Consider the following 25,642-nt stretch of genomic DNA (forward strand, 5'->3'; position numbering starts at 1 on the left):
GACATGGTTTAGTGTGAGGTGTCCCTGCCCATGGCAGGGGGAGTGGAACTAGATGATCTTAAGGTCCTTTCCAACACAAACTCTTCTATGATCTTTTCTATTCTATAAGCCTGTGACCCAGCTCTGCTGCAAACGTGGGGCTCTGTGCTGGGTTAACCTTGGCTGGGTGAAAAGTCCTCACTGAGCTGCTCTATCATTTCCTCTACTATGTAGAAGAAGAATACGACAAAAGGCTCCCGAGTTGAGGTAACCACATGGAGATCACTCACTGTTTTCCTGTGCCACCAGAACAGACTTTGCTTGGGGAAATTCATTTATCAAAATCAAAAGACAGAGTAGAATTATGAGAAAAACAAAAAAAAAAAGAAATTTTTTAAACAGATTCTCCCAGCCCTCCCCTACTGCAGGTTAAGCTCCCCTCCTGAAATACATACTCCCTCTCCCAGAATGACAAAGGGGGATGGAGAAAAAGCATTATGATCATTTCAACACTTGTTGCTTCTGCCACTCCTTCCTCTGAATAAAGTTAAATACATAATAACTTAAATAAACTTAAGTTAACTCCATAAACCCAGTACATCAGCTGGCAACCTTAGAAGAACAACTGGGACCCAGGACACCCACAGAGCTCACCCAACAGGAAAGGACAGGCCTGAAGACAGGCTTATCAAGCTGGCAGCAAGATGGGGAGGGACTGAATGCGATTGAAGGGGCAGCCCCTCACAGCCACCACAGCTCTAAAGCCCAGTCCAGCCTGACAGGGCTGTGATGACATGGGGCCCCCACTTCACAACGCACTTGCAAACCACACCTAATGAGTGCCACAGGATGACCTCACTCACATCACCCCACCTCTCAAGCACTTTGGTTGCAACTTCTGCCAAGTGTCCCAAAAAGCAGCACAAACACGAAGTATTTGGCCTTAAATTATTACACTTCAAAGCGGCCGCCAGGGCCAGATGGACACGTCCTCAGCAGGAGGACATGCAAAGGGAGTGTTCTGGGAAGGAAAACACAAACACAGCTCATGACTTGCCAGGCTGTGGCACGCACCAGCTGCTTGCTGACAAATGCTGCCATGCGCAAAGGCTGTACCGCCTCTCGGGGACCAGCATAAAAGCCGGCCCAGAGCCTCTGTCCCTCACTCGCCTCTGCTGACGCCTTCTCCTGCGCGCTCAACAAGGTGAGCCTCAAGCCCCTTGCCCTCTGCTCCTGCCCCCCTGCCCCGGCTCTTCCAGCACGCTCTGCCCCAGCCTCAGCACCCCTCACGCCTCCCCAGCACCACAGCCCGACACCAGCCTCCCCACTGCCTCCCCCTCCTGCACCACTGCCCCTCGCACCCCCAAGTCCTCCGCTCTCCCCACACCCTCTCTTCCATTCTCTCCTCTCCTTTAGTCTTCCAGGGCCCCTCCACACCACAGACATGGCCTGCTACGACCTCTGCCGCCCCTGCGGACCCACCCCGCTGGCCAACAGCTGCAACGAGCCCTGTGTCAGGCAGTGCGAGGACTCCCGTGTCGTCATCCAGCCTCCCGCCGTGCTGGTCACCCTGCCAGGACCCATCCTCAGCTCCTTCCCCCAGAGCACCGCCGTCGGATCCTCCTCATCCGCTGCCGTGGGCAACGTCCTCAGTGCCCAGGGAGTGCCCGTCTCCTCTGGGGGCTTCGGCTACGGCCTTGGCTACGGCTTCGGCTACGGCTTCGGAGGCCTGGGCTCCTACGGAAGGGGAAGAGGCTGCGACATCTGCTAAGGGCCCTTGACAACACCCTGACAACAGCAACAACACCCTTTAAGCAGCGCAAAAGACTGAGGATGCACTCCCAGACTGTTTTAGACACATATATTTGCTGTCCACAGGTTCTGCTCTCAAGGCATCAAGAAAGGTAGCAGGGCAGGGGCCCAGCCTGCGCTGATGGTAATATGCCCCATGGACCTCCTCCTGTTCTCTTACTTCCTTTTCTGCATCAACCATCTCCTATGTCCAGTACTCTCTGGCACAACCAGCATCTCACAAGCTAAGAAAGATTCAAGGGACTGCCCCAATTCAAGGCAGGACAACCTCAGTGTTCTGACAAAATCTACTGCAAACAGAAAATCTCAGAGGACTGTCACTGTACTCGCACCTTAGACCAGCTCTCTACCACTTCATGCTTTTACATTTTCACTCTTGTCACAATAAAGTTCTTCTGCATCCAAGCCTGTGACGCCTCCTCTCCTTTTCCTCTATCAAGGGTCTTCCAACTCCACGCAGCACAAAGCCAGGGTTCAACAGGCCATTAGAGTGAGTGAAGAAGAGCCACAAAGTTTTTTCTAGAAAATATGCCACCACAACCAGCAACAAAACAGACTGACCCATGGAAGCCTTCCCAAATGGGACAGAAGCTCATTACTGCCACAAAGAAAGCATTGAACATGACATTGCTCCCCTGTGCACGACTCTTATGGAATCACCCCAGGCTCATGAGAACATCTGAATGCAGTCCCAGGGCCAACCACAAAGGAACTCAGCGCTCTGTCACTGACTGCTTCCAAGAGCATGGGTATCCTATGCAGGGTGCCCAGGTGACCACCGTCCTGCTCTGGGATCCTTCTCTTACCCAGGGGTGTGTTCCTGTTGCACTGACTTTCTGGCTGCATTTTCCCCATTCCATCCATGTCAGAGTCCACAGCTCATGGTCTCAGCTTGCTATGGGGTCCACAAATGATGCCTTAGCAGGATGCACAGAGGGTACCAGCCTCTCATCACTGAAGGCTCCAACAGTGCAAGCAGTCTTTGGGCCGATCATCCTCCTTGCTGCTCTGTTTCTGGAACAAATCTACAGGGGACCCCAAAGCCAAGATCCCTCTGCTCTGAGGTCACACAGAAAGCCCCCAGTGTGAGGTCACAATCCTCCTTACATTGGCTCAATGGGGCCCTGAATGGGCACTCGGAACAAGGTGGAGGAACAAGCCTGTACCCCTGTTCTCCCGTGAAGATGAGGCTCTGAGGTGGTTTGACCTTGGCTGGGCACCAAGTGCTCAGTGAGCGGCTTTAGCACTATTCTGCCTCAATCGGGTAGGGGGAGAATATCCTAAGTAGACACAAGGACAAGGAGATCACACACCACGTCCCAGCAGCAGCAAAACAGACTTGACTCAGTGAAATTAATTTATCAAAAGTCAAAGCAGAATTAAGAGAAATAAACACAATTATTAAAAAACCTTCCCCCAAACTCTCCCTTCTTCAGGGTTCATCTTCCCTTCCAAATTACTTACTCCCTTGTGCAAAATAGCACAGAGAGATGGAATGGGAATTGTGGTTAGTTCACTCCACACTGTCTCTGCTCTTCCTTCCCCCTTACACTCTTGCCCTCCTCCATCACGGGGCCTCTTCCACAGGAAACAGCCCTCCACAAACTTATCTGAGTCCTTCCAGCAGTCTCTATTGGACTTGGAAAAAGCTTCTGGCATCTTCACACAGAACCAACACAGCAGCCCAATGGCTACCAAAACATTTCCACCTAAACCCACTACAGCCAGTGACCCATCCTCAGCTCCTTCCCCCAGAGCACCGCTGTCGGATCCTCCTCATCCGCTGCCGTGGGCAACGTCCTCAGCGCCCAGGGAGTGCCCGTCTCCTCTGGGGGCTTCGGCTATGGCCTTGGCTACAGCTTCGGAGGCCTGGGCTGCTACGGCAGAGGAAGGGGATACAACATCTGCTAAGGGCCATTGACAACATGCCTGAAACCACTCACGTACATTCTAGAAGCACAGACACAGATAGTGGAAGCACGTCTGGGGTAATGCTGGCACACCAGTTCACCTTCCACAATTCCTTCTCCTGTGGCACAAAGCAAGCAGGGAAGGGGCCCGACCAGGCTGCCTGGTAACATGGCCCATGGATGTCTTCTTCTTCTTCTCCAAATTCCTCCTCTGCACCACCCCATCTACTGTGTGTAGTACTGTGTGCTCCACCAGCATCTTACAGGCTAATCAGCAGTAGGGGACCTCCAGTGGGTTTCTCCCCAGTGAAGACTGAAAGACCTCACTGCTCTGACAAAATCTAGTGCGTACAGAAGACCGCAGTGCATGGTCACCATACTTGCACCTCACCTCTCTTCCTCCTTATGCTTGTATATCTTCATGCTTTTGTCTCAATAAAGTTCTGCATCCCAACCTCTGACACCTCTTCCCCATTCTTCTACCATGACTCTTCCGACTTCACGCAGCACAAAGCCAGGGCTCAACAGGCAGTCAGTGTGAGTGAAAAAGGCCACCAAAATTCTCCTGGGAAATATACCACCACAACCAACAACGGCTGGCACCTGGGGTGCTTTCACAACGTGATAGAGGTTTGAGCAAGTTCTGGCTCAAAGACAGTCTTGAACATGACAACACTGCCATGAGCATGCCTCTGATGGAACCACCACAGACTCACGAGACCATTTGGATGGAGTCCCACGGCCACCCACTGAGAGAATCATGGTCCCGTCCCCCTTGCTGCAAGGACCTTGGGTATCCCATGCAGTGTGTGCAGGTCACCACCCTTCCTGCTCTGAGATCCTCTTCTGACTCAGGTGGGTGTCCTTGTTTCACTGACCTTCTGGATGAAAGGTCCCCATTCTACACACGCCAGAGTTCCCTGGCCCTGGTCTCACCTTGCTGTAGAGTTCACAAATGATGACTTGGAGGTTCCCCAAGCCATCAGCAACTCTTCATTGAAAAGCCCAGCAGAGACCCACGCAGGGGGTCTCCTGACCACCATCCTCCCTGCTGCAGAGTCTCTGGACCACCTCTGCAGGGGACCCCAAGATACCACCCTTCTGCTCTGAGGTCACAAACAAAGTCCCCACTCTGAGGTCACAATCCTCCCCACCTTGGTCCAGCAAGGCCCTGCATGGGGCACTGAGGACAAGTGCAGGACCAAGCCTGTGACCCAGCTCGGCTGCAAAGATGGGTGCCTCTGAGTGGAGCTTGGCTGGGCAACAAGTGCTCACTGAGCAAGTGCTCTATCACTCCTCTTCCAAAAGAGGATGGGGGGGGAAGAATAAGGTGAAAGCCTCCATCTGTAAGGCCTCTCACCACCTCACCTCACTGAAACCACCCACATCCTGGAAGCAACAACAGGGATTGTGGATGCGCATCCGTGGTAATGCTGGCACATCAGCTCACCTTCTGCAGCTCCTTCTCTCATGGCACAAAGCAAGCAGGGAAGGGGACAGAACATGCTGCCTAGTAACATGCCCCGTGGACCTCTCCTCTTCACACACTTCCTTCTTTGCATCCACCCATCTACTATGTCCAGTACCGTGAACCACAAACAGCATCTCACAAGCTAAAAAATCATCGGGGAACCTCCAGTTGTCAACTCCCAGTTTCGGGTAGGAAGACCTCAGTACTGTGACAAAAGCTACTGCAAACAGAAGACCGCAGTTGATGGTTTCCCTGCTTGCACGTCAGAACAGCTCTCTTCCACGTTATGCTTGCACCTTTTCACTCTGTTGCCTCAATAAAGCTCTCCTGCATCCCAGCCTATGACCCCTCCTCTTCCTTTCTGCAACTGAAGCTCTTCCAACCTCATGCAGCACAAAGTTAGGGCTCAACAGGCCATCAGTGTGGATGAAAAAGGCCACATGGATTTTCCTGGGAAACAGGTAACCATCACAAATAAAGACTGGCATCTGGGGTGCTTCCACAATGTGACACAAGCCCACCACTGCCTCAAACTAAGTCTTGAGCATAACAACACCCTCCTGAGCATTACGGTGATGATGTCTCCCCAGGCTCATGAGACTACTCATGGAGGGTTCCAAGGCCACCAACACAGGGACTCATGGCCCCATCCCCACATGCTACAAGGACTATGGATAGCCCATGCACTACGGACCTCCTTACTCAGTGGTCCTCATCTGACAGAAGTTTAGGTGTTTGTAGCACTGACCTTCTTGCTGCACGCACCCCATTCCACACACGTCAGAGTCCCCAGGCCATGGTGTCATGCTATGCAGTCCCCAGATGCTGCCTTGGGGGGAAGCTCAGGCCACCAGCTGCTCTTCACTGCAGGCTCCACAGTGGCTCATGAAGGAGGTCTCCTGACCACCATCATCCCTGCTGCAGAGGCTCTGGAGCATCTGCGCAGGAGACCCCAAGCCAACATCCCTCTGCTCTGAGGTCACACAGGAAGAGGCTGCAACACCAGCTAAGGGCCCTAGACAACATTCCCAAAACCACTCAAGTACGTCCTAGAAGCAGAGACACAGATCGTGGATGCACCTCTGGGGCAATTCAGGGACATCCACACACCTTCCGCAGCTCCTTCTCTTAAGGCACAAGGAAAGCAGGGAAGGGGACAGACCAGGCTGCCTGGCAACTCCCAGACTTCCTCCTCGTCTTCAAATTCCTTCTTTGCATCACCCTGTCAGCTATGTCCAGAACTGTGTGCTGAAAACTGCATCTCACTGGCTAAATATCATGAGGGGACCTCCACTGCGCTCCACACCAGGCAAGTCAGGAAGACCTCAAAGCTCTGACAAGCTCTGTGGCAAACAGAAGACCTCAGTGCATGGGCACCCTTCTTGCACCTGAGACAGCTCTCTTCCACATTATGCCTGTACTTTTTCACTCTTTTGCCTCAATAAAGTTCTCCTGCATACAGGTCTCTGACACCTCCTCACCCTTTCTTCTACTAAAGCTGTTCCAGCTTCATTCAGCACAAAGCCAGGGCCCTCCTCTTTGAGACATGGGGGAAGCTTCTTGCATCTTCTAACAGAAACTTCCCACGTGAGCCCATCACAAGTACAACCCTACAGCATGAAAAGGCACCACGACACCCATAGAGCTCACCCAACAGGAAAGGACAGGCCTACAGACAGGACTACTGACCTTGCAGCAAGTCAGGGAGGAACCTAATGCAATGGAAGGGGCACCCTCTCACAGCCAGCACAGACCCAGGGCTACAAGGACATGGGGCCCCCTCTTCACAACCCAGCCACAAACCACAGCCATGAGTGTCACAGGATGACATCAATGATGACAACCCCACCTCTCCAAAGCTTTTGCTGCATGTTCTGCAAATTGCCCTGACAAGCACCATCAACACCAAGCCTTTGGTCTCTAGTACTTAAAAGCTGCCGCCAGGGCCAGAAGGACACGTCCTCAACAGGAGGACATGAACTTCCAGAATTCTTGGAAGGAAAACACACAGGTAATTACCTGCAAGGATCTGACATGCACCAGCTGCTTGCACAAACATGCTGTCATGCACAAAGGCTCTCTCAGCCCCCTCAGGCTCTCCAGGACCAGCATAAAAGCCGGCCCAGAGCCTCTGTCCCTCACTCGCCTCTGCTGACGCCTTCTCCTGCGCGCTCAACAAGGTGAGCCTCAAGCCCCTTGCCCTCTGCTCCTGCCCCCCTGCCCCGGCTCTTCCAGCACGCTCTGCCCCAGCCTCAGCACCCCTCACGCCTCCCCAGCACCACAACCCCACACCAGCCTCCCCACTGCCTCGCCCTCCTGCACCACTGCCCCTCGCACTCCCACGCCCTCCGCTCTCCCCACACCCTCTCTTCTCTCCTCTCCTCTCCTCTCCCCTGCCAGGGCCCCTCCACACCACAGACATGGCCTGCTATGACCTCTGCCACCCCTGCGGACCCACCCCGCTGGCCAACAGCTGCAACGAGCCCTGTGTCAGGCAGTGCGAGGACTCCCGCGTCGTCATCCAGCCTCCCGCCGTGCTGGTCACCCTGCCAGGACCCATCCTCAGCTCCTTCCCCCAGAGCACCGCCGTCGGATCCTCCTCATCCGCTGCCGTGGGCAACGTCCTCAGCGCCCAGGGAGTGCCCGTCTCCTCTGGGGGCTTCGGCTACGGCCTTGGCTACGGCTTCGGAGGCCTGGGCTGCTACGGAAGGGGAAGAGGCTGCGACATCTGCTAAGGGCCATTGACAGCACCGTAACACCAACCACCCTGGAAGCCACAGCAAGGAATCAGAAAGCATGTCTGCGCCACTGTTGGCTTATACATTCTCCATCCAGTACTGCTCCTCTGAAGACAGAATGAAACCAAGCAGGGAAAGGGGTCAGGCAATGCCACATGTAACCAAGGCCCATGGACCTCCTCATCTTCTCTCACTTTCGTCTCTGCATTGTCCCTTCTAATATGTCCCAACCTCTCTGCTGCAAGCGAGTTCTCACAAGCCAAATCCTACCGGGGACCAACACCGTTACGATTACACCGTGACAGACAAGGACGTCAGGTCTCTAGCAATAGCTGCTGTGTAAAACTTCCAATGGTGGCCCTACTCGTACCTCTGACTGGTTCCCTCCCTCTTGGTGCTCCTGTCTTTCCACTATTTTTTTTCGTCAATAAAGTTCTCCTGCATCCCAGCCTCAGGCCCTTCCTCTTCACTTTTTCCCCAAAGGCTCGGCCAGTCACACCCAGCACAACAACAGGGCTCAACAGGCCATCGGGGTGGGTTGAAACAGGCATCACCAGAGCTCTCTTGGGAAGCATAGCACCAGCAACACCACCCACTGCCACTCCAGGAGATTCCCGCACATCACACCAGCTCCTTGCCTCTGTAAACAAATGCTTGGAAACATTTATGCGCTTCCAGCCATGCCTCTGTCGCACGTTCCTCATATGTTCTGTGTTACCTCTGCCTGGTGCCTGCTAACCTAATCCATCACTCCTGCTCTGCAAACAGATAGAGAAAATATGACAAAAGAGTCATGGGTCAAGATATCCACCAAGTGGTTCACCTTTCGTCTCCACCTCTCTCTGCTTTAGAGACAAGGTTATTGATTGGGAGACTATCAAATGCTTTGCACAAGTCCAGGTATATGACAACAGTACATCTTCCCTTAACCACCAATGCTATAACCCCTCATAGAAAGACACCAAACTTGTCAGGAAGGATTCACCCACTCTGAAGCCCTTCTGGCTGTCAGTGATGACCTTCTCCCTTTTACAAGTGTTTTGGCATAGTTACCAGGAGAATCTGCTCCATGCTCTCTTCTGGCACAGAGATGACGCTGACCAGCCTGTAGTTAGCCCGGCTCTTCTTTCTAGCTTTTTCAAAATGAGGACTATGAATTGACCACTTGCTGTGGGGTCACTCCATCACATTGGCCCGGTCCTTAAGGAGGATGTGGAACAGGGTTGGCCCCAGGTACAACTCCTGAGCTACACTACTTGAGACTTGCCCTCAAATGGACTTTCTCCTACTCATCACAACCCGCTGGGCTCAGCCCTTCAACTACGCAGAAGCCCAGTGCACTGGCACCAGACACAAAAGGTACTTTGTCAGCTTGTGGATGAGCATGTGAGGGGTGAAAGGGTCAAAGACTTTACAAAGAAATTCAAGGTAAGCACCAGCTATGGCTGTCTCCTCATCCACAATGATGGGCACTCCCATGTAGAGGAGACAGAGTTCAATCAATCATGATTTACCATTTGCAAATACATGCTAGAACTTCATCTCAATTTCTTGTCCTTCCTGGCATTCACAGTCCTTTCTAGGAAGACTTCCTACATCACCTTCCATGCGAACATGATCAGTCAAGAGCTTCTAGCTTCCCAGTTGTGCCTTCCTAGTCTTCTTCAAAAGAAGAGGCCATTCAGCTCCTGTCTACTCTTCAGGAACCACTTCCAGGCATTATTAACTCTCCTGAAATACATAAGACACACCTCCCAAGAAGAACAGGCAGCTCCCTCAGTATTATTGGTTACCTTCATGCCCCAAGGACTTCCATGCACCCAGTCCAAAAGCTCTCCCTCTGACCTCCCTTCAATTTCCCCAACCACAAAACAGCTCACCTGACAATCAGCCTGCAAAACACTCACCTTGGATGAACCGGGGCAGGCCTTGCCAGGCATCAACCCATCAGCATGAATCCACCACTAACAGGGCCCAACCTCTGTGGCCATGTAAAGCATCTCTGCATCCAAACCCCTCTTTAATCTCCAAATCAACTTTCACCTGTCAACACTGAGCAGAGAAATGGCGTCACGCAGTGGCGCTACCCCAGGCAAAGATCACAAACCTGGTGCACGATTCCGCTGGCAACTGCTCCCTAAAACCTCTTCCACTGACATCCTCACAGGCTCTCCAGAACCACAACTGCCTTTGTGAGGTGCCCCACATCTAGCAATGCGTCACACCAGAGTCTGGACTGAAAATGTGCCAACCCCTAATCAGGGAAGCACTAGAGAGGGGCCAACACACGACTTCTACGGCATTGTCAGGAATCCCCACATCACAGGCCTCAACAACACTGAACGTGGGCTAGCAGGACAAGAGCCTGCTCTAACAAAGAGCCCACCTAGGCCTGCCCTCAGCACCACCCCCTGGAACACCACTAGGTGGGCAAAAACCCAAGTAGGCAGCCCCCTTTCTCCAGCTACAACCATAAAAGCACAAAGGGCACAAGGAGATCCACATTGACACCCACAGAGCTCACCCAATGGAAAAGGACAGGCCTAAAGACAAGCGAAGGGACTTAGCAGCAAGGCAGGGAGGGAAAAGTGGGATGGAAGAGGCAGCCCCTCATGCCACCAAAACTCCAGAGCCCAGACCAGCCCGACAGGGCTGCAATGAACATGGAGCCACCTCTTCACAAGGCACCAAAAACCACAACACATAAGTGCCACGGAATGACCGCAGTGATGACACCCCACGCCTCCAAGGCCATGGCTGTATCTGCAGAACAGCCTGACAGGCATCTTCCATGCAAATCGTCCCAAACACCTACTCTGACTTCAAGGCTGCCGCCAGGGCCGGATGAACACGTCCTCACCAGGAGGACATGCCAAGGGAGCGCTGTGGGAAGGTGAACACGCCCCAGCTCATGACTTGCCAGGCTGTGGCACGCACCAGCTGCTTGCTGACAAATGCTGCCATGCGCAAAGGCTGTCCCGCCCCTCGGGGACCAGCATAAAAGCCGGCCCAGAGCCTCTGTCCCTCACTCGCTTCTACTGAGGCCTTCTCCTGCGCGCTCAACAAGGTGAGCCTCAAGCCCCTTACCCTCTGCTCCTGCCCCCCTGCCCCGGCTCTTCCAGCACGCTCTGCCCCAGCCTCAGCACCCCTCACGCCTCCCCAGACCCACAGCCCCACAGCCCCACACCAGCCTCCCCACTGCCTCGCCCTCCTGCACCACAACCCCTCGCACCCCCACACCCTCCGCTCTCCCCACACCCTCTTGTCCATTCTCTCCTCCCCTCTCCTCTCCTCTCCTCTCCTCTCCTCTCCCCTGCCAGGGCCCCTCCACACCACAGACATGGCCTGCTACGACCTCTGCCGCCCCTGCGGACCCACCCCGCTGGCCAACAGCTGCAACGAGCCCTGTGTCAGGCAGTGCGAGGACTCCCGCGTCGTCATCCAGCCTTCCACCGTGCTGGTCACCCTGCCAGGACCCATCCTCAGCTCCTTCCCCCAGAGCACCGCCGTCGGATCCTCCTCATCCGCTGCCGTGGGCAACGTCCTCAGCGCCCAGGGAGTGCCCGTCTCCTCTGGGGGCTTCGGCTACGGCCTTGGCTACGGCTTCGGAGGCCTGGGCTGCTACGGAAGGGGAAGAGGCTGCGACATCTGCTAAGGGCCATTGACAGCACCGTAACACCAACCACCCTGGAAGCCACAGCAAGGAATCAGAAAGCATGTCTGCGCCACTGTTGGCCTATACATTCTCCATCCAGTACTGCTCCTCTGAAGGCAGAATGAAACCAAGCAGGGAAAGGGTTCAGGCAATGCTACCTGTAACCAAGGCCCATGGACCTCCTCCTCTTCTCTCACTTTCTTCTCTGCATTGTCCCTTCTAATATGTCCCAACCTCTCTGCTGCAAGGGAGTTCTCACAAGCCAAATCCTACCAGGAACCAACACCGTTACGATTACACCATGAGAGATAAGGACATCAGGTCTCTAGCAATAGCTGCTATGTAAAACTTCCTATGGTGGCCCTACTCGTACCTCTGACTGGTTCCCTCCCTCTTGGTGCTCCTGCCTTTCCACTATATTTTTTCGTCAATAAAGTTCTCCTGCATCCCAGCCTCAGGCCCTTCCTCTTCACTTTTTCCCCAAAGGCTCATCCAGTCGCACCCAGCACAACAACAGGGGTCAACAGGCCAACGGGGTGGGTTGAAACAGGCATCACCAGAGCTCTCTTGGGAAGCAAAGCACCAGCAACACCACCCACTGGCACTCGGGGAGATTCCAGCACATCACACCAGCTCCTTGCCTTCGCAAACAAAGGCTTGGAAACATTTATGCGCTTCCAGCCATGCCTCTGTCACACGTTCCCCATATGTTCAGGGTTACCTCTGCCTGGTGCCTGCTAACCTACTCCGTCACTTTTCCTCTGCAAACAGACAGAGAAAATATGACAAAAGAGTCATGGGTCAAGATATCCACCAAGTGGTTCACCTTTCGTCTCCACCTCTCTCTGCTTTACAGACAAGGTTATTGTGTGGGACACTATCAAATGCCTTGCACAAGTCCAGGTATATGACAACAGTACATCTTCCCTTAACCACCAATGCTATAACCCCTCATAGAAAGACATCAAATTTGTCAGGAAGGATTCACCCACTGTGAAGCCCTTCTGGCTGTCAGTGTTTTTCAAGTGTTTTGGCATAGTTACCAGGAGAATCTGCTCCATGCTCTCTTCTGGCACAGAGATGACACTGACCAGCCTGTAGTTAGCCCGGCTCTTCTTTCTAGCTTTTCAGAAATGAGGACTATGAACTGATATCTTGCTGTGGGGTCACTCCATCACATTGGCCCGGTCCTTAAGGAGGATGTGGAACAGGGTTGGCCCCAGGTACAACTCCTGAGCTACACTACTTGAGACTTGCCTTCAAATGGACTTTGTGCTACTCATCACAACCCGCTGGGCTCAGCCCTTCAACCACGCAGCAGCCCAGTGCACTGGCACCAGACACAAAAGGTACTTTGTCAGCTTGTTGATGAGCATGTGAGGGGTGAAAGGGTCAAAAACTTTACAAAGAAATTCAAAGGAAACACCAGCCATGGTTTTCTCCTCATCCACAATGATGGGCACTCCCATGGAGAGGAGACAGAGTTCAATCAAGCATGATTTACCATTTGCAAATATATGCTAGAACTTCATCTCAATTTCTTGTCCTTCCTGGGAAGACATTCACAGTCCTTTCTAGGAAGACTTCCTACATCACCTTCCATGGGAACATGATCAGACTCAAGAGCTTCTAGTTTCCCACTTCTCCTAAGATACATAAGACACACCTCCCAAGAACTACAGGCAGCTCCCTCAGTATTATTGGTGACCTTCATGGCCCAGGGACTACCATGCATTCAGTCCAAAAGCTCTCCCTCTGACCTCACATCAATTTCCCCAACCACAAAACAGCTCACCTGACAATCAGCCTGCAAAACACTCACCTTGGATGAACCGGGGCAGGCCTTGCCAGGCATCAACCCATCAGCATGAATCCACCACTAACAGGGCCCAACCTCTGTGGCCATGTAAAGCATCTCTGCATCCAAACCCCTCTTTAATCTCCAAATCAACTTTCACCTGTCAACACTGAGCAGAGAAATGGCGTCACGCAGTGGCACTACCCCAGGCAAAGATCACAAACCTGCTGCACGATTCCGCTGGCAACTGCTCCCTAAAACCTCTTCCACTGACATCCTCACAGGCTCTCCAGAACCACAACTGCCTTTGTGAGGTGCCCCACATCTAGCAATGCGTCACACCAGAGTCCGGACTGAAAATGTGCCAACCCCTAATCAGGGAAGCACTAGAGAGGGGTCAACACACAACTTCCACGGCACTGTCAGGAATCCCCACATCACAGGCCTCAACAACACTGAACCTGGGCTAGCAGGACAAGAGTCTGCTCTAACAAAGAGGCAACCTAGGCCTGCCCTCAGCACCACCCCCTGGAACACCATTAGGAGGTCAAAACCCCAAGCAGGAAGCCAGCTTTCTCCAGCTACAACCATAAAAGCACAAAGGGCACCAGGAGATCCACATTGACACCCACAGAGCTCACCCAATGGGAAAGGAAAGGCCTAAAGACAAGCTAAGGGACTTGGCAGCAAGGCAGGGAGGGAACAAATGGGATGGAAGAGGCAGCCCCTCATGCCACCAAAACTCCAGAGCCCAGACCAGCCCGACAGGGCTGCAATGAACATGGAGCCACCTCTTCACAAGGCACCAAAAACCACAAGTGCCACGGAATGACCGCAGTGATGACACCCCACGTCTCCAAGGCCATGGCTGTATCTGCAGAACAGCCTGACAGGCATCTTCCATGCAAATCGTCCCAAACACCTACTCTGACTTCAAGGCTGCCGCCAAGGCCGGATGGACACGTCCTCACCAGGAGGACATGCAAAGGGAGCACTGTGGGAAGGAGAACACGCCCCAGCTCATGACTTGCCAGGCTGTGGCACGCACCAGCTGCTTGCTGGCAAATGCTGCCATGCGCAAAGGCTGTCCCGCCCCTTGGGGACCAGCATAAAAGCCGGCCCAGAGCCTCTGTCCCTCACTCGCCTCTGCTGACGCCTTCTCCTGCGCGCTCAACAAGGTGAGCCTCAAGCCCCTTGCCCTCTGCTCCTGCCCCTCTGCCCCGGCTCTTCCAGCACGCTCTGCCCCAGCCTCAGCACCCCTCACGCCTCCACAGCCCCACAGCCCCACACCAGCCTCCCCACTGCCTCGCCCTCCTGCACCACCGCCCCTCGCACCCCCACGCCCTCCGCTCTCCCCACACCCTCTCTTCCATTCTCTCCTCTCCTCTCCCCTGCCAGGGCCCCTCCACACCTCAGACATGGCCTGCTACGACCTCTGCCGCCCCTGCGGACCCACCCCGCTGGCCAACAGCTGCAACGAGCCCTGTGTCAGGCAGTGCGAGGACTCCCGCGTCGTCATCCAGCCTCCCGCCGTGCTGGTCACCCTGCCAGGACCCATCCTCAGCTCCTTCCCCCAGAGCACCGCCGTCGGATCCTCCTCATCCGCTGCCGTGGGCAACGTCCTCAGCGCCCAGGGAGTGCCCGTCTCCTCTGGGGGCTTCGGCTACGGCCTTGGCTGCGGCTTTGGAGGCCTTGGCTACGGCTTTGGAGGCCTGGGCTGCTACGGCAGAGGAAGGGGATACAACATCTGCTAAGGGCCCTTCACAAGATGCCTGAAACGCCTCACAAACATTCGAGAAGCAAAGACATGGACTGAAGATGCATGTCTCTGCTGGTTTTGATGAGTGGACCTGCCCACAACAGCTTCTAATCTCAAGGTACCAGGAGAGGAAGCAGGGCTGGGGGCCAGACCAGCCTCTTTGCATCATATCGCATAGATCCTCCTCTTTTTACACTTCCTTCTGTGCATCATTCCTTTGGTGATGTTCAGTACTTTCTGCTATTAAAAACATCTCAAAGGGCAGAAAACACTGGGGGAATCTTCAGGGATCTGCTCCTTCTGCAAAGTAGTAACGCCTTGATACTCTGTCATAGTCTTCTGCAAGCAGAAGACCTTGACCGATGGCCACTCTACTTGCACATCAGATCCTCTTTCTTCCACTTGGTGATTCTGACTTCTCAACCCTGTTTCCTCAATAAAGTCCTCCTGCATCCCAGTCTGAAAAGCCTCCTTTTCCTTTGTTTTACCAAGGATCATCCACCTTCACCCATCAAAAGTCAGGTCTCTACAGGCCATTAGGTTTGGTGGAAAAGGGCCACTAGTCATCTCCTAGGATAAATGGCAGGACACCCAGAACAATATACAGTGGCAGGTGGAGGCCTTCCAGAACATGACACATGCCCATCCACTGGCTCAAAGAAATGATTTGATGTGGTAACGCTCCCCTCTGCATACCTTGACTACCAGCACACACTTGACTAACTCAAGTTAGAGTTAGTAGCTAGAGTGTCCAGCTACAGCAGCTTGTCTTAGACATGGACAGTTGGGTTGTCAGTAGCTTCCACCTTGGAGACTTCACAACCTCTTCCACTCATTGACTTTCCTTACACTGAAAAAGGATTTCCTTCTTTGCCCATGGAATTTCACCTTTTTTCCCTTGAGTCCAGAACCCTTTTTCCTGCCACTGACCACAAGCCTCTGGGCCCAGCCCTTCAGCCACTTTGCAGTCCTCCTCACTGGGCTCTTTCACAACCCAGACTTTCTCTGCTTACAAGGAGCGTGTAATGGGAGACAGCGACAAAGGCTTCCTTCAAGGACAGCTCAGCAATAGACACTGCTCTAACCTATGCCAACAACCAGTGGTTTCAACAGGGAAGACACAGAGGTTGGTCAAGGACAATTTCCATTCCTAAAATCCACACCTAAATCCATAGCCTGTCACCCTGACCCTGCAAGGCATGGCACTGCTCTCCAGGAAGGTTTCTTCTGTCACCTTCTGTGGGAATGAGGTCAGGCTCAACAGCCTCTACTTTCTAAGAATGCACCTCCAGATCTTCTTCACAATGAGGGGCATGAGTTCTCTCCCAGCCTACTGGAACTGCTCCCAGGCACCACAACTTGCTCCAGGAGCTCCATGTCTCTCTTCTACTCAACACAGAACTCCAGCTGATGCTCACCAGGGATTAGTAGAGTGTCCATTCCACCCCTGGATGCAGGGTGAGATACCTACTCTCCAAATTCCTTCTCTGCACTTCTCATCCTGATCTAGTCCACTTCAAACACTATCTCACACCCTAAACCACACTGGAAATCCCAAGTGCACTGCTCCCTCTGTGGGACACAAAAACCTCAGGATTCAGGCAACACCTGCTACACACAGGGGACCCAGCTGATGGTTGCCCTACTTTTACGTTACACTCTTTCCCTTGGCTCTCCTGCCTTTTCACCATTTTCTTCATCAATAAACTTCTGCATCCAAGCCTCACCCAGTGCTCAACCAACCACGAGCAGCACCAAGCTAGGGCTCAATAGGCCACCAAGTTGGTGGAAAAGATCCACTAGACCACATTAATGTATTAATTCCCCTCCAAAACCCTCCTGTGGGCTTCCAGCCCAGACACCAGCGCTTCCCTTGCCATAAACCTTGGAAATGCTAATGCACTTCTACCCACACCTCTGACCCAAGCTCCCCATGGCAGCACACACTTCATCAAGTCTCTTTCCAAGCACAGCTACCTGGGCATCACAACAAGCAGAATCATAGCAAAGAGAATCATTTAGTGCACAAGGGACCTCTGGGGATCATCTCTTTCAGGACAGCCTCCTCAAGAATATTCAGAAAGAACACGCTGTCAAAGATACCCAGTCAGGTTTTCAGTATCTCCAAGGATGGAGAATCCAAAACCTCCCTGCACAACCAATGCCACTGCTTGACCACAATCACACCGAAAACGTGTTGCCTTCTCTGTCAGAGAAAAGGGCACATCTTTACACCTCCCACCATGCCCTGGACATGGCACGGAGGAGAACATTCTCTCTCCCTTGTCTTCAATTCCTCCCACTCAGGATATAAACACATTGATGACATCTGCCCTGGGCAGCCTCGCCTCCTACCTGAAAAAAACCCTCCCACCTCTCTAAGCTTCTCCTCATAGCAAGGATCTTCCACTCCCTACAGCATCTTGGCGGTCCTGTATTGGACTGCCTCCACCACATCCGTGTCCTTCTTCTAGGGAGAAAACTTCGACTGGACTTAGGCCTCCACACAAAGCCTCACTAGCATTGAAGAGATCAATTACCACCCCCCACAACACCAATCTGCTAGCAAATCTATTCCCAATGCTGAGATGTAGAATCTCGGCATGTTTTGCTGCAAGGGTGCATTGCTGCACCATCCTGAGCTTGTTCTCCACCAGCCCCACAAAGCTCTACTCAAAAAAAGCTGATTTCCAGCATCTCAGGCTCTAGTACGTTCTGACAACAGGAGCCATTCCTCCCTACATGGAAAATTTTACATTTCTTCCTGTTGAACTTCAGGAGATTCCTATCTGCCCATCCTCCAGCACCACCCGTTCCCTCTACATCATGGCACAACCATCCAGCATCTCAGTCTCTCTCCACATTTTGCATCATCTCTAAACCTGCTGAGAGAGCACTCAAGCCAACTGCCCACAAACACAGGTGACCCCACACCCCTTGACCATGCAAGGGGAGAAAGCATCAAAGGCCTTGCACAAATACTGAGGTAAACAACAGAACAGCACTCTCCTTGTCCACAAAACTCATCATTTCAAAGTAGAACACCCTTACAAAGGTGGTCTCCTTACAAGGTGCCCCACATCAAGCACTTCATCAAACCAGAGGCCAGGCTGCGCACGTGCCACTCATAAAAGAGGGTAGAGCTACGACTGGGCCAACACAAACTTTTGGACAGATTGGAAGTGCTCCCCACATCACAGGAATAACCAGATCTCAAGCAGAGTTTCCAGGAGCACAGCCTGCTGTTGCAAACTGCCCTCCCCTGACACGGCTACGAGGACACGGGAAACCTCTTCACAAGGCACCCACAAACTACAGCACAAAATTGGTAAGAGATGATCTCACTCACAGAAACCCACCTCTTCAATGCTTTGGTTGCATGTTCTGCCAAGTGTCAGGAAATGCGCCATCAACACCAAGACTTTGGCCTTTAATATTTGCACTTCAAGGCTGCCGCCAGGGCCAGAAAGACCCGTCCGCAACAGGAGGACATGCAAAGGGAGCGTTGTGGGAAGGAGAACACGCCCCAGCTCATGACTTGCCAGGCTGTGGCACGCACCAGCTGCTTGCTGACAAATGCTGCCATGCGCAAAGGCTGTCCCGCCTCTCAGGGACCAGCATAAAAGCCAGCCCAGAGCCTCTGTCCCTCACTCGCCTCTGCTGACACCTTCTCCTGCGCGCTCAACAAGGTGAGCCTCAAGCCCCTTGCCCTCTGCTCCTGCCCCCCTGCCCCGGCTCTTCCAGCACGCTCTGCCCCAGCCTCAGCACCCCTCACGCCTCCCCAGCCCCACAGCCCCACACCAGCCTCCCCACTGCCTCGCCCTCCTGCACCACCGCCCCTCGCACTCCCATGCCCTCTGCTCTCCCCACACCCTCTCTTCTCTCCTCTCCTCTCCTCTCCCCTGCCAGGGCCCCTCCACACCACAGACATGGCCTGCTACGACCTCTGCCGCCCCTGCGGACCCACCCCGCTGGCCAACAGCTGCAACGAGCCCTGTGTCAGGCAGTGCGAGGACTCCCGCGTCGTCATCCAGCCTCCCGCCGTGCTGGTCACCCTGCCAGGACCCATCCTCAGCTCCTTCCCCCAGAGCACCGCCGTCGGATCCTCCTCATCCGCTGCCGTGGGCAACGTCCTCAGCGCCCAGGGAGTGCCCGTCTCCTCTGGGGGCTTCGGCTACGGTCTTGGCTACGGCTTCGGAGGCCTGGGCTGCTACGGCAGAGGAAGGGGATACATCTGCTAAGGGCCCTTGACAACACGCATGAAACCAGCCACCAAAACCCTCGAAGCCATGGCAAGGTCTGAGGATGCAGTTCTGGGCATTTCCTGACATGTGGACCTGCTGTCCACAGCTCCTCATCTTGAGCCACCAAGAGAAGAAACAGCGCACAGGGCCTGCCCAGGATGCCTGAAAATATTGCCCCTGCACCTCCTCCTGTTGTACTACTTCCTTCTTTGCATCATCTCTTTGCCTGTGCCCAGGACTCTCTGCTGCAAACCCCTTCTAACAAGTCAAAGAACATTGGGGGACCTCTGCTATGCTGCTTGCGCTGCAGGGCAGGAAGAACTGTAAGCAGAAGTCTTCTGCTCATGGTCGCACTCCTTGTACCTCAGACTGTCTCACTTCCACTTGGTGCTTTTGCTGCTCTTACATTTTCATACTTTTGTCTCAATAAAGTTTCCAGCATCCCAGCCCGAGTCTCCTCAGAATCACTTTCAACAGCAGGAACCTCTCCAGAGGAGCTGACTTAATCCCTTTTCATGAACAGGACAACTAGAGCTGCATGTGTGAGACCATGGCCAGTTGGGTTTTCAGTAGCTCACAGCACAGACACTCCACCACCTCTTCCACTCTTTGCCCTTCCACACAGGCAAAAGGCTTGCCTGGTTTGCCCATGAAATCCCATCTCTTTCCCCTTATACCCACAGCCTCTTCTTCTGCATGTGCACACCAGTGACAAGAGCTGGATTCCCACCACTTCTTTCCCTGCCATCAGCGGCTTTATTCCCATTGATGATGGGCACCCTGCACATCCTTCTCTCTGGGATGGTTCACTTCTCAGCCTCTTATGATCCAGACGCTCCAGTCTCTTGGTGACCCTGCACTGCTCCTGCTCCAGAAAGTCCAAGTCCTTCCTCACTGGGGAGCCAAGAAATGAATCCCACATGGGATTCTCCTCACCATTTCTGATGAGTAGGGGATGCTGCCCTCCCCTTACGCACTGCAAAACCCCTGAATGCAGCCCTGGAGACTCGTGGGCCTTTTTCTTGCAAGGGTACATTGCCGTCTCATGGTCCCTTTGCTCTACAACAGACCACAACGTCATTCTCTCCTAAGACTGTTTCTAACCCATTGGTCTCACAGATATTCATGCTACACGGGGTCACTTCTCCCCACAAACAAGACTTGACATCTGCCCTGGTTGAACTCTTGTCCTTCACAACATCCTCCTGGACAAGTTGTTCAAATGTGACATGAGCAGGTACACCATACATTGGAGGGATTCTACATGTACGTAGCAAACAAAAAACAGACTAGGGACAACATCGGCCCCCTCAGGAAGCTCTCAGGAGAACTGGCTACACAGGATTTGGAGAAGGCTGAAGTTCTGAATGACTTCTTTGCCTCGGTCTTCACTGGCAAAGGCTCTGACCAAACCACCCAAGTCTTGGAAGGTAGAGGCAGGGACTGAGAATGAAGACCTTGGGCCCACGGCAGGAGAGGAACTGGTTCAAAACCATCTTAAAATATAAATGTGCACAAGTCCATGGATCCTGATGAGATCCATCCGTGGGTCCTGAAGGAGCTGGGGAATGAAGTTGGTAAGCCGCTGGCCATCATATATGAAAAATCATGGCAATAAGGTGAAGTTCCCAATGACTGGAAAAAGGGAAATATAACCCCCATTTTCAAGAAGGGGAAAACGGATGACCTGGGGAATTACAGACCAGTCAGTCTCACCTCTGTGCCTGGCAAAATCTTGGAGCAGATTCTCCTGGATGGCATGCTAAGGCACGTGAAAATCAACAAGGTGCTTGGTGACAGCCAGCATGGCTTCACTAAGGGGAAATCCTGCCTGACCAATTTGGTGGCCCTCTATGATGGGGCTACAGAACTGATGGACAGGGGTAGAGCAGTTGATGTCATCTACCTGGACTTGTGTGAAGCGTTCAACACTGTCCCACATGACATCCTTGTCTCTAAATTGGAGCGACATCAATTTGATGGATGGACCACTCAGTGGATAAAGAACTGGCTGGATGGCCGCACACAAAGAGTTGTGGTCAATGGCTCAATGTCCTCCTGAAGACCAGTAACGAGTGGTGTCCCTCAGGGATCGGTGCTGGGACCGGTCCTGTTCAACATCTTTGTTGCTGACATGGACAGTGGGATTGAGTGCGCGTGATGACACCAAGCTGTGTGGTTCAGTTGATACCCTGGAGGGAAGGAATGCCATCCAGAAGGACCTTGACGCGCTTGTGAGGTGGGCTGATGCCAACCTCATGAGGTTTAACCAAGCCAAGTGCAAGGTCCTACACCTGGGTCAGAGCAATCCCAGGCACAGCTACAGGTTGGGCAGAGAAGAGATTCAGAGCAGCCCTGAGGAGAAGGACTTGGGGGTGTTGGTTGATGAGAAAATGAACATGAGCCGGCTTCAGTGTGCGCTTGCAGCCCAGAAAGCAACCGTATCCTGGGCTGCATCAAAAGGAGCGTGACAAGCAGGTTGAAGAGGGTGATCCTCCCCTCCACACTGCTCTTGTGAGACCTCACCTGGAGTATTGTGTGCAGTTCTGGTGTCCTCAACATAAAAAGGACATGGAACTGTTGGAATAAGCCCAGATGAGGCCACGAGGATGATCAGGGAGTGAAGCACCTCCTGTCTGAAGATAGGCTGGGAACATTGGGGCTGTTCAGCCTGGAGAAGAGAAGGCTGTGTAGGGACCTCAGAGCAGCTTCAAGTGTCTGAAGGTAGCCTATAAGGGTGTCGGGGAGGGACTCTTCATTAGGGTTTGTAGTGATAGGACAAGGGTAACGGGTTAGAACTTAGACAGGGGAAGTTTAGATTGGATATAAGAAGGAAATTTTTTACTGTTAGGATGGTGAGGCACTGGAATGGGTTGCCCAAGGAAGTTGTGAATGCTCCATCCCTGGAAATGCTCAAGGCCGGGTTGGACAGAGCCTTGGGTGACATGGTTTAGTGTGAGGTGTCCCTGCCCATGGCAGGGGGAGTGGAACTAGATGATCTTAAGGTCCTTTCCAACACAAACTCTTCTATGATCTTTTCTATTCTATAAGCCTGTGACCCAGCTCTGCTGCAAACGTGGGGCTCTGTGCTGCGTTAACCTTGGCTGGGTGAAAAGTCCTCACTGAGCTGCTCTATCATTTCCTCTACTATGTAGAAGAAGAATACGACAAAAGGCTCCCGAGTTGAGGTAACCACATGGAGATCACTCACTGTTTTCCTGTGCCACCAGAACAGACTTTGCTTGGGGAAATTCATTTATCAAAATCAAAAGACAGAGTAGAATTATGAGAAAAACAAAAAAAAAAGAAATTTTTTAAACAGATTCTCCCAGCCCTCCCCTACTGCAGGTTAAGCTCCCCTCCTGAAATACATACTCCCTCTCCCAGAATGACAAAGGGGGATGGAGAAAAAGCATTATGATCATTTCAACACTTGTTGCTTCTGCCACTCCTTCCTCTGAATAAACTTAAGTTAAATACATAATAACTTAAATAAACTTAAGTTAACTCCATAAACCCAGTACATCAGCTGGCAACCTTACAAGAACAACTGGGACCCAGGACACCCACAGAGCTCACCCAACAGGAAAGGACAGGCCTGAAGACAGGCTTATCAAGCTGGCAGCAAGATGGGGAAGGACTGAATGCAATTGAAGGGGCAGCCCCTCACAGCCACCACAGCTCTAAAGCCCAGTCCAGCCTGACAGGGCTGTGATGACATGGGGCCCCCACTTCACAACGCACTTGCAAACCACACCTAATGAGTGCCACAGGATGACCTCACTCACACCACCCCACCTCTCAAGCACTTTGGTTGCAACTTCTGCCGAGTGTCCCAAAAAGCAGCACAAACACGAAGTATTTGGCCTTAAATTATTACACTTCAAAGCGGCCGCCAGGGCCAGATGGACACGTCCTCAGCAGGAGGACATGCAAAGGGAGTGTTCTGGGAAGGAAAACACAAACACAGCTCATGACTTGCCAGGCTGTGGCACGCACCAGCTGCTTGCTGACAAATGCTGCCATGCGCAAAGGCTGTCCCGCCTCTCAGGGACCAGCATAAAAGCCGGCCCAGAGCCTCTGTCCCTCACTCGCCTCTGCTGACGCCTTCTCCTGCGCGCTCAACAAGGTGAGCCTCAAGCCCCTTGCCCTCTGCTCCTGCCCCCCTGCCCCGGCTCTTCCAGCACGCTCTGCCCCAGCCTCAGCACCCCTCACGCCTCCCCAGCCCCACAGCCCGACACCAGCCTCCCCACAGCCTCCCCCTCCTGCACCACCGCCCCTTGCACCCCCAAGTCCTCCGCTCTCCCCACACCCTCTCTTCCATTCTCTCCTCTCCTTTAGTCTTCCAGGGCCCCTCCACACCACAGACATGGCCTGCTACGACCTCTGCCGCCCCTGCGGACCCACCCCGCTGGCCAACAGCTGCAACGAGCCCTGTGTCAGGCAGTGCGAGGACTCCCGTGTCGTCATCCAGCCTCCCGCCGTGCTGGTCACCCTGCCAGGACCCATCCTCAGCTCCTTCCCCCAGAGCACCGCCGTCGGATCCTCCTCATCCGCTGCCGTGGGCAACGTCCTCAGCGCCCAGGGAGTGCCCGTCTCCTCTGGGGGCTTCGGCTACGGCCTTGGCTACGGCTTCGGCTACGGCTTCGGAGGCCTGGGCTCCTACGGAAGGGGAAGAGGCTGCGACATCTGCTAAGTGCCCTTGACAACACCCTGACAACAGCAACAACACCCTTTAAGCAGCGCAAAAGACTGAGGATGCACTCCCAGACTGTTTTAGACACATATATTTGCTGTCCACAGGTTCTGCTCTCAAGGCATCAAGAAAGGTAGCAGGGCAGGGGCCCAGCCTGCGCTGATGGTAATATGCCCCATGGACCTCCTCCTGTTCTCTTACTTCCTTTTCTGCATCAACCATCTCCTATGTCCAGTACTCTCTGGCACAACCAGCATCTCACAAGCTAAGAAAGATTCAAGGGACTGCCCCAATTCAAGGCAGGACAACCTCAGTGTTCTGACAAAATCTACTGCAAACAGAAAATCTCAGAGGACTGTCACTGTACTCGCACCTTAGACCAGCTCTCTACCACTTCATGCTTTTACATTTTCACTCTTGTCACAATAAAGTTCTTCTGCATCCAAGCCTGTGACACCTCCTCTCCTTTTCCTCTATCAAGGGTCTTCCAACTCCACGCAGCACAAAGCCAGGGTTCAACAGGCCATTAGAGTGAGTGAAGAAGAGCCACAAAGTTTTTTCTAGAAAATATGCCACCACAACCAGCAACAAAACAGACTGACCCATGGAAGCCTACCCAAATGGGACAGAAGCTCATTACTGCCACAAAGAAAGCATTGAACATGACATTGCTCCCCTGTGCACGACTCTTATGGAATCACCCCAGGCTCATGAGAACATCTGAATGCAGTCCCAGGGCCAACCACAAAGGAACTCAGCGCTCTGTCACTGACTGCTTCCAAGAGCATGGGTATCCTATGCAGGGTGCCCAGGTGACCACCGTCCTGCTCTGGGATCCTTCTCTTACCCAGGGGTGTGTTCCTGTTACACTGACTTTCTGGCTGCATTTTCCCCATTCCATCCATGTCAGAGTCCACAGCTCATGGTCTCAGCTTGCTATGGGGTCCACAAATGATGCCTTAGCAGGATGCACAGAGGGTACCAGCCTCTCATCACTGAAGGCTCCAACAGTGCAAGCAGTCTTTGGGCCGATCATCCTCCTTGCTGCTCTGTTTCTGGAACAAATCTACAGGGGACCCCAAAGCCAAGATCCCTCTGCTCTGAGGTCACACAGAAAGCCCCCAGTGTGAGGTCACAATCCTCCTTACATTGGCTCAATGGGGCCCTGAATGGGCACTCGGAACAAGGTGGAGGAACAAGCCTGTACCCCTGTTCTCCCGTGAAGATGAGGCTCTGAGGTGGTTTGACCTTGGCTGGGCACCAAGTGCTCAGTGAGCGGCTTTAGCACTATTCTGCCTCAATCGGGTAGGGGGAGAATATCCTAAGTAGACACAAGGACAAGGAGATCACACACCACGTCCCAGCAGCAGCAAAACAGACTTGACTCAGTGAAATTAATTTATCAAAAGTCAAAGCAGAATTAAGAGAAATAAACACAATTATTAAAAAACCTTCCCCCAAACTCTCCCTTCTTCAGGGTTCATCTTCCCTTCCAAATTACTTACTCCCTTGTGCAAAATAGCACAGAGAGATGGAATGGGAATTGTGGTTAGTTCACTCCACACTGTCTCTGCTCTTCC

At 53.1% G+C, this 25,642-nt stretch overlaps 4 protein-coding genes and 2 pseudogenes across 4 annotated transcripts; all 6 read left to right on the top strand.

The window, feature by feature from the left end:
- The first annotated feature begins 1,079 nt into the window (after nt 1-1,079).
- On the top strand, nt 1,080-1,750 carry LOC133266271 (feather keratin 1-like). The gene is made up of 2 exons (XM_061447501.1): nt 1,080-1,091; nt 1,396-1,750. Exon 2 carries the CDS (start codon nt 1,424-1,426, stop codon nt 1,748-1,750), a length of 327 nt encoding a protein of 108 aa, XP_061303485.1. The 5' UTR covers nt 1,080-1,091; nt 1,396-1,423.
- A 5,833-nt stretch (nt 1,751-7,583) lies between these two features.
- On the top strand, nt 7,584-7,907 carry LOC133266272 (feather keratin 1-like). The gene has a single exon (XM_061447502.1). It carries the CDS (start codon nt 7,593-7,595, stop codon nt 7,905-7,907), a length of 315 nt encoding a protein of 104 aa, XP_061303486.1. The 5' UTR covers nt 7,584-7,592.
- A 2,847-nt stretch (nt 7,908-10,754) lies between these two features.
- Nucleotides 10,755-11,565, top strand: LOC133266343 (feather keratin 1-like; annotated as a pseudogene).
- A 3,195-nt stretch (nt 11,566-14,760) lies between these two features.
- On the top strand, nt 14,761-15,117 carry LOC133266273 (feather keratin 1-like). Its single transcript, XM_061447503.1, has one exon. The coding sequence runs from the start codon at nt 14,782-14,784 to the stop codon at nt 15,115-15,117; it is 336 nt and encodes a 111-aa protein (XP_061303487.1). The 5' UTR covers nt 14,761-14,781.
- A 3,384-nt stretch (nt 15,118-18,501) lies between these two features.
- On the top strand, nt 18,502-19,363 carry LOC133266344 (uncharacterized; annotated as a pseudogene).
- Nucleotides 19,364-23,735: 4,372 nt separating this feature from the next.
- On the top strand, nt 23,736-24,062 carry LOC133266274 (feather keratin 1-like). The gene has a single exon (XM_061447504.1). The coding sequence runs from the start codon at nt 23,736-23,738 to the stop codon at nt 24,060-24,062; it is 327 nt and encodes a 108-aa protein (XP_061303488.1).
- The last annotated feature ends 1,580 nt before the right edge of the window (nt 24,063-25,642 follow it).

This window comes from Pezoporus flaviventris, unplaced genomic scaffold, assembly GCF_033815535.1.
Source record: "Pezoporus flaviventris isolate CSIRO_AGI_PZ_B2104156 unplaced genomic scaffold, CSIRO_AGI_Pfla_v1 ptg000007l, whole genome shotgun sequence".
Lineage (NCBI taxonomy): Eukaryota > Metazoa > Chordata > Aves > Psittaciformes > Psittacidae > Pezoporus > Pezoporus flaviventris.